The sequence below is a fragment of the Paramormyrops kingsleyae genome, chromosome 15, assembly GCF_048594095.1.
Source record: "Paramormyrops kingsleyae isolate MSU_618 chromosome 15, PKINGS_0.4, whole genome shotgun sequence".
NCBI lineage: Eukaryota > Metazoa > Chordata > Actinopteri > Osteoglossiformes > Mormyridae > Paramormyrops > Paramormyrops kingsleyae.
This window is the reverse complement of record NC_132811.1, coordinates 23,709,889-23,718,676: the sequence shown is the minus strand read 5'-3', so window position 1 is coordinate 23,718,676 and position 8,788 is coordinate 23,709,889. Positions and strand designations below refer to the sequence as shown.

The 8,788-nt window shown below is 38.2% G+C and overlaps 1 protein-coding gene across 1 annotated transcript; it reads left to right on the top strand.

Moving 5' to 3' along the window:
* The first annotated feature begins 313 nt into the window (after positions 1-313).
* On the top strand, positions 314-8,534 carry ptger3 (prostaglandin E receptor 3 (subtype EP3)). Its single transcript, XM_023840466.2, has 2 exons — positions 314-1,195; positions 2,786-8,534. Exons 1-2 carry the CDS (start codon positions 353-355, stop codon positions 3,095-3,097), a joined length of 1,155 nt encoding a protein of 384 aa, XP_023696234.1. The 5' UTR covers positions 314-352; the 3' UTR covers positions 3,098-8,534.
* Positions 8,535-8,788: the final 254 nt, after the last annotated feature.

Sequence of the window (8,788 nt, the reverse complement as noted above, 5' to 3'; positions counted from 1 at the left end):
CAATTAAAACATTTTCCCGTTTTCTAGTTGGCTTGATACCATTGCGTAGCCTAATCCCGTTTTTATCATAAATGATTAACGATGTGTGATTTGATAGCAATATGTTATCTGTAAATTTTGTCGCACAAGAGGTAGAAATACAGGTTTAAGCATTATCAGAAATTACACAGCTTTAAACTTAAATTTAAAACTGAATATTTGTCCTTTTGATTATGTATTTGAACTCGCTTAATGTCAATGGAGATCATTTGTAGTGGCGCCGCCTCCTCCCGGTTAAAAGCTCCCCGGCATTATGCGTGAAGTTTGAGTGCTTGTGGAGTCGGGGACCAGTGCAATGCCTTTATGAAAAACTATGAAGAACTCCAAGAGCTGCAGCTCTGTGGGCACCCTGTACAACCTGTCAGCTATAAGGATGACGGAATACAACGTTTCCAAATTCCTTAATAGCACGAAAATCAGCCGCTGCGTGTCCGTGGCTTTCCCAATTACAATGATGATAACCGGAATGGTTGGGAATTCGCTGGCTCTCTTGCTGGTGTACAGGTCTTATAGGAATAAAGCGGACAAGAGGAAAAGGTCTTTTCTTCTCTGCATTGGCTCACTGGCATTGACGGATCTTTCTGGACAGCTCCTCACCAGCCCTATAGTTATATCGGTCTATTGGGCGGACTTAGAATGGGAGCGGATAGATCCCAGTGGAGGACTGTGCGCTTTCTTTGGGGTGTGCATGACTATGTTTGGATTGTGCCCACTTTTCCTGGCTAGCTCAATGGCGATTGAAAGGACTTTGGCCATCACATGCCCGCTCTGGTACGCCAACCACATGAAAACAAGTATCACAAAATCAGCTCTGGCGCTCATCTCATGCCTTGTTTTGCTGTTCGCCCTCTTACCCATTGCTGGTGTCGGCAAGTATGAGCTGCAGTGGCCCGGCACGTGGTGTTTTATTGACACTGGTGACAGGGACACTCTCGGGAATGTGTTTTTTTCTACCACGTTTGCTGTGCTGGGAATTTTTTCGTTACTTGTTACTGTTTTCTGCAACGCCATCACAATCAGATTCCTCTTAACCCGTTGCAGAACTAAGCCTGGCTCGTCCCAGACGGCAAAGCAGTGGGAGAAATTAACCATGGAGACTGTCATTCAGCTGATGGGGATAATGTGCGTGCTGGTCATCTGCTGGTCCCCGCTATTGGTATGTATTACTGCAACATGTAGCATACATTTCGGATCCTGACGTAGCAAGATAAATATTGGACGTTTGAAATCCCTGCCCTGAAACAATTAGGCTGACATTAATCTTTCCACCCAGTTATCTTGTTCAGGGACGGTGGGGTATTATTAACATTTAGTAGGAAAGTTTAACGTAACCACTGCATACAAAAAAGAAACCCCAAACGTTTAGTGTCCTGATATTTGAGTATTTAATAAAATGACAAAGTACTATTTACAATGAATCCTCGTCAACAGTGTACTGTAGTTAGAATAAAATATGGAGTGTGGAATAGGAGATGTGTTTTGCGTGATTGTTAATTATATTTGAATGAAATATGTGGTCATAGGATATGAATGTGGGCTATCAAAAGGAAACCTAGATGCTGCAGACAGGATAATTGAAAATCAAAGAGGAAAAAATACAATTTGGCAACAATTAAGCCCTTACTAAATTTAATATCAGTATTTGAAATATGTATCCATAATCCAGCCTTTCTACATTTAGCTGATTACTGTTATCTTTTTTTTTTTTTTTATCTATAAAGATATGATATGGACAGGAAGTGTAAAAAACAATGGAATCACCTAACAATGCATTGATATCAGGGACTTAAAAAGCAGCAGTTGTTTTCACTACAGGTTCATTCCTTCTTGAAATGCTGTCATAAGGCATGTTTTGTTTGTGTGTGGAGTGATATTTTAAATAATTGTGCAGTTTTTTTGACTTATGCGCCTTCATTTTGTACTCTGACTTTTTAGCCTTGTCCAGCTTCTGTTAGTTTTTTCATGCTGCTTCACACACATCAAAGTCAAGCCATTGGTGCTGATTGTCTGACATCCTTCACTGCTGTCACCTCTTTGGCATTCAGCCTTATATGACTGACTTCTGTAATTGTGTATGTATTTATAATTAAGTTCCAGTTAATGCCCTTTTTTCCATGTGGTTTTTATGTTGTTTTATACACCCCCTTCATATTTCAATTGTTATTGAAGAATGATAGAACATTGACTAGTAGGTAATTCTACTGAACTCCTTTGTATTAGGGGTCATCAGTAATGTTAGCTTCAGGGACAGGATTTATCCTGTTGATATTGCATTATTCTGTTGATATCTCATGGTGATTTAGCCTGTATCGACGACACTTGCAGGAACATTGCAAGACCTCAATTAGCCAGTAAATGATCTCTGTGACTAATATTTATATTACATCAGCACTAATCAAATTTTCTGCAAATTTAACTAGATTTATTAGAAATATATTTATGTAGTCTGTCTCAGCCCTGATATTAAATGGCATAGCAATATTAACAATGTGCTATAAGAATATTTCTTTATCTTTCCATACAGTATGTGGGTAGGGTCTTTGTAAACTTGCAATTAAATACTCAGACAAAGCAAAGTCTAAATGGGTCCTGTATATTTGTCAAGTCACAACTGAGAATACTATTCTAATTTAATAATTTACAGCTTATCCATAATTATTATTAATTAATTGGGGTGAAGTAATGCAGTTTCAATAAAAGTGTATTTTCTCTGTACCATTTGAATGTGGCATTCTTCCTTTTTTAGATATTAATGCTGAAGATGATCTTAACACAGAGGTCCTCACATCTGTGCAAGACCAATGTGGTCCCATCCAGCTGTGGCCAGGACCCCAAGGTCGACTGCAACTTCTTCCTGACCGCCATCCGCATGGCATCTCTGAACCAGATCCTCGACCCATGGGTATACCTGCTGCTCAGAGAGATCCTACTTCGAAAGTTCTGCCAGATGGCCACAGCAGTATCCAACTTCTCCAAAGAGGGGCATAAAGAACCAGCCGGAACCCTAGACGCTCTCAACAAGCCAGCCATTGATAATGACATAACAGAAAAGCAATGATCAGACATAGCAAAGCATCACATGCTGACTACTATCACAAGCACTAATAATAATAATAATAATAATAAATATGTTGCATCACTTTTACCTATACAGCATAAAAAATGCATTACAGTAGACTGAAGGATTAAAACACGATGTATAAAACATGTGAAAAAATATACAAACGAAGGTGCAGGAATAGGACAGAAAACACAATAAATAATAAAAATGGCAAAAAAACAGCAATAACTCCATAACCTGGTTTTCTACAGAGAATTTGGTAAAAAGTCAGACTAATCAAAAGCAAGAGTAATTTGGTATGTCTATAGGTATTCTCCATAGGCTTCCATTGTGCAAGTGTTTTTAAGATGGATAAGGAGAGATTTTTTTAGCTTAGGATGTTGGTCACTGAAAACTGACTCCCCACATTTTGAATGGATCAGTGAGATCACCAACAGGTTACTATTAAATGAGCAGCTATTGGCTCTGGTTGAGGAGAAACAAGCAGAAGTGGGGAGATGACACCTAAGCCAAGGTTCTGCAGCAGGAGGTGGCAAGGAGATGTTCCTGTTACTGCTCCGCCACCAGAAGACGTTCCAGGGTCAGAGGGGCGAAACGCTGCTGATCGGTGGAACCCGGCTGACGACCCTGCAGCTGACTTATGGGCACCGGAGGAGGTGCGACCAGCAGTAATGCCAAAGCAGGTCAACACCTACCTGGATAATCAATGACAAAAGCATTCTGGAAGGAATAACTTAACAACCAGGTCACTAAGTTGGATGGGGGGCAGATTGTGATGACACCATTTTTAAGCCACTTATATAAACCAGCAGAGAGTTTTGAGGAGGGGGTAAATGCTGTTTTCTCAACTCATTGGAGGCTGTTAACATTGCTTGTACATAGGTCTATGCTATAGGATGATTAATTTAAGTTGCCTGAATCGCAACTAGAAAAGTAAACCTATCCTTGATAAGTCTAAGGTACATTACAGGTAAATGTAGTGCAAATTATAAACACATAATACTTCCTTATATTTATTGATGTTGTAATTGGCACTGTGGTTGAAAGCTTTGTAGTAAGTGGCTTTTGGCTCCTCACCTGGAAGTTCAGAGATGAAGAAGTCAGGATGTTATGCACGGATTTTTTTTTTCGTCCGCGGCTGAAGCATGTGACGTCAATTCGACATTCAGTCAGCTTTTGATGGACATCTCAGACATCTTCTGGGCTCGGATTTTCTCTGGCAACCAGACCAGATGAATGTACAGCACCACGCCAGAGACGTGTTTTTATCAACACTGTGAAGCAGCACTTCAGTCCTTCAAAGAACGTCAAAGATTACTTGTACATTTACATCCACAGAAGGCTGCATGTACGTAAGGTTTGGCTGGATATTTTTTTTCCACAGAGCAGAATAAAAAGCACCAGCAGTGGGTCCTTGTGATCACAGAAAATGGTTTCTGTTATGTTAAAGAACTGAAAATTTTAAGAATATCTAATCCACCATGTAAGTGGTATTTCAGAATGAGATGAAGTGAGAAGGGAAAATTGATCTATTGTGCTCTCTAAAGTACTGCAAGAAAATGAATGTATGCTCTTATCTGTACATAAGTGTTCCATGTTTCTGTTTGTTTTTCACTACCTAATGAATTTAAGGAGCCATGATGCTGAGGGTGTGGCTAAGTATGGACTGCACTTCAGGCTACATGGAGAGTCCAGACCATAAGGAGTGAGAACAGAAGCTGCTATGTATGACAAGAGCCAGGTTTACAGCTCATCTTAGAGCTCGTATTTATACTGACCAGCCGGATTTAACGTAAAAACAAGACTATGACATTCTCAGTGTTGTGTCTGGTGTGGCGATTCAGTCAGTGAATCAGCTAGCTGTAATGCAGCCAGCTAAATAGTGTAACTACTGGTAAAATGTAATTATCTTTAGTAACATGTAAATACTCTGTCTAATGTATGGTCTAGCTTGTAGAATTTACAAACAAGAATGTGAACTCTCAGTAATTTTTCTTGCCATTTATAAAACTAAGCATAAAACTAAGCACAGGGAGAGACAAATTCACCAGAGATTGGCCTCCCATTAGCTTAAAACAGGATTAGAATTAAACAGTACTCTGCCAATATTAGGCACCTGCTTTACGTCTTCAGTGGATGTCAGGAACTGATGGTAACTAGCATTTCAGTTAATTTCGATTATTATACTTCAGACTTAAAATGTATGTCCTTTTCTCCATGCATTACCTAGGTTTACTCACCTTTAATCCTAGATTATTTTCAACTGGCCGCAACATCTGCTTTTTAAGATAAATGAAATACGGAAGATGTATCCTTCACTGATTCACATCATTCCCAGCCAACTGAGATCTAGACAGCTGTTGAAAATACAAGACTACCAGCACTATTTGGAACAGCTTACAAGTATAGAAGAGGCGCTGATGAGATATGAAGATGTTTATTAATCCCACGAAGGGAAATTTCGGATGCAGCGGCTAGTAGATCAAACAGAAGAGCTTTATAATGCCATTAGCTACATCCTGCTAATAATGCCCCCCCATTGTGGCACGTTACTGAGGAGGACCCACCAGCTAATCTTAGAAATTTACATAGGACCCCCCCCATCAGGCAAAAAGCAGGAGGTGTCTATGACCCCCCCCTCCCACTCGACCACCTGTCCCACGAAAAGTCTGTTCATATCACTGATTGGCACCATATTGACGCAAGGGCTTTCAATGCATGTTGTGATTCGTAGTCCCAATGCACAGCTCTCTTACATTACGAAGAACATTGCAGATGAACAGTCATTTTAACTGGTGGTGTCCATTTGGAAGAGATAGCCATAATTAGCTTTTAACACTTCTAATCCCGTATTCCTTCTCATGAAGAATTTCCCAAACTGCTTTAATTATAGTTTACTGTCATCACACTATGTGTAACCTAATGACTGTAAAAGAGCAAACTGCTCCTGATGACAACATATCCTACGTTAGAGTCATTTAACAATGTCATTTATTGTCAATTTCCCTTCCACCTAGTGTGAACTTGAAACAGGTGTGTTGCTTTTCAGAAAGTTAATCATTGCTAATTGATTGCAAATTGTAAATCACTGATTGGGGTTTTTAAACACCCTGGAACAGTGTTTTTCAGCCCAATCCTCGGGGATCTCCGGACAGTCCATGTTCTTGATCCTGAGGGAGCAAAAATGTGGATTGTCTGGTAGGGAGCAAAAATATGGTCTGGGGATCCCGAGGACCAGGTTAAAAAACACTGACCTAGAAAACTTTTAGTAACAAGAAACCTTTTCTGACAGTTACCAATTAACAACATCTTTTCCTGTTTGAAAATAATCTGTTAAACTGAAAGATCAAAGGTTCCTCATGAAATTGGTACTTTCCTAAACATAAATGATGTAAATTACTGTAATACATTTAATTATTGTCAAATACTAAATGTAAATGTTTAGTAGAAGAATGTCCTGTATTTACTTTTGGCAAGAGTGCAATGCCTAATTTTTATTGCTTGTAGCAGTTCTATGAATATGATTGTACTGAGCACTGCAAAGATAAAAAAAAGAAAACATTGATAGGGTATTAAAGGAATTTATGAATATTGTCATTTGTGGGGGAGAAAGGTAGGTACAAACAGAAAATGAGTGTTGAGTATTTTGGCTTCTTCTTGGCTAAAACAATTTTATCTTGGAAACAGAAGGAAGATCACGTGAAAATGAGAGGAGCTATTTTCCTGAGACAAAACTGTAAAAGCCTTGTTTTCACAGATGTCAGAATCACTGGATAAAATCATTCATATAATTAGATTGTTCCATGATGAGTGTGGCTGAATATTTAAGCAGAACTCTATTTTCCAAAGGCTTCAAATGCAAAGTTGGTCAGCATATACTCCTCAGTTACCAAGATGTGTGGAGCAGCAGCGATTCACCATTCAGAAATCAGCTGCCATCTGCGCCAAGAAGAGTCATTTTCTCATTTTGGGAATGTAATTTCAATGTCCTGCAGAATCTACTAGTGTAAAATGGCTTCAGTTTGCCATGTCATGTAATTCAAAAGCTATATCGACTGGTTTTCTCGTGGCAAGTAATAATCTTAATAATAATTCTTTTGGGAATCAAGAGAACAGGGGTGTACATTGCCAAAGAATGATTAAAATGATTTTAAGTGTATTTTTATCTAGCAATTAATGATGTGTGTACAGACCTATGTTTATATGCATCTGTGTGGTGTTTTTGACTGAATTTCTGTAACGTGAAAATTATTTATTGCTAAATTTGTCAGAAAGCAACAAATGAAGCAGAGGTTTTAAAATCACACAAGGTACAATATTTTACAATAGGAGGAGAATCTATCCAAACACTCATGTTTTAATGCAGATTAATAATTTATTTATAAAACCAAATGTTGTTCATGTAAATAAGATATGTATCATGAAGGTCAATATGAAAATTCCATTTTGAGCACTTAAATGTTGCATGAAAAAATAACCCAGAGCTCTTGCACCTATAACACTTATAATTGCAACTACATCAGCATTGTGAATGCTTAATGAAGGCTGACATTGTGTTGTGACCCACTTAAAAAGGTATACCACTATACTGCTATCCATTATGCACACGAGCATTCCACTGACTCACAGGTCGTTAGTAAATTACATTTAAACTACTTGTCACTGACAGACTCAAAATGTGAAAAACACTAATCACAGAAGATGCTTCCGGAAATTGAAAATGGAATTGCTTTGTGTTTCATTTAAAGAGATCCGCTTCTTGCAGTACTCACTTGAGATTTTACCAGAAAGCTGTAATTTGACACATGCTCTGATTCTGGGAAAAAAAATGTTTCAGATAATAGTGTTAAATTGAATGCACTCATATTGCACAAGCTTCATTGCTAATGGTTTTTTAAAACATTAATGCTCTGTAATCTTAATTTATGATATATTTGTAGCAGTACATACTGCACCAGCCATAAGTATATCCGTAATGTGTTTGAATTTTTTTGAAATACTTTTAACTGTGCTGATAAATGTTTATTGTTATTAGAGAATGCAATAGGGGATGCATTAGATCCATGAGGTCAGGTAAGCCATTCTCAGAACACTAAGGAATGGCCAGGAATTGTTCCAGGTCTGTGCCTTACAAATACAGTTTGTGGAGCAGGCATGTCTATATGAATTGAAGGCAAATATCTACTCCTATTTAATAATGTAGATGCAGCGATTATTTAGTTAGATTTCAATGGTAGAAGAAATTTTTTCTTAGCTTATTTTAGCAGAGCTATTGCGTTCTTGGCATGGAACCTGTAAGGAAATCTTGCATACTCAAATTTCATTACTTTTTTGTTTTTGAATGCACATTTTATATGTATACATGTATTTATGCTGATGTAGTTATTATAAAGCTTTTCCATTGACATTAATAAATGAGAAAATATTGACTTTCCAGCTGCCTTAAGTGTTAGACCTGCTACCAGATTGGTCTTCATCGCTTACGTTTTATTAATTTACCCAGTGCTTTTATCCAAAGCCACATATTCATTCATTTATTTATTTTGAAAAAGCAGTGTCAGACATTCCCTGGAGCATTTGTGGGTTAAGGGCCATGCTCAAGGGCTCACTGGTGACATCAAACCAGTGGGACTCAAACCAGTGACTTTCAGATTCTAGTCCTATCCCGCTGAGCCGCACACTGCCACA

Bases quoted from the DNA above. Each gene is read 5' to 3' on its own strand.
- ptger3 (XM_023840466.2), top strand. From the start codon at position 353: ATGAAGAACTCCAAGAGCTGCAGCTCTGTGGGCACCCTGTACAACCTG. The intron at 1,196-2,785 runs GTATGTATTACT...TTCCTTTTTTAG, and splicing joins TCTGCTGGTCCCCGCTATTG to ATATTAATGCTGAAGATGAT.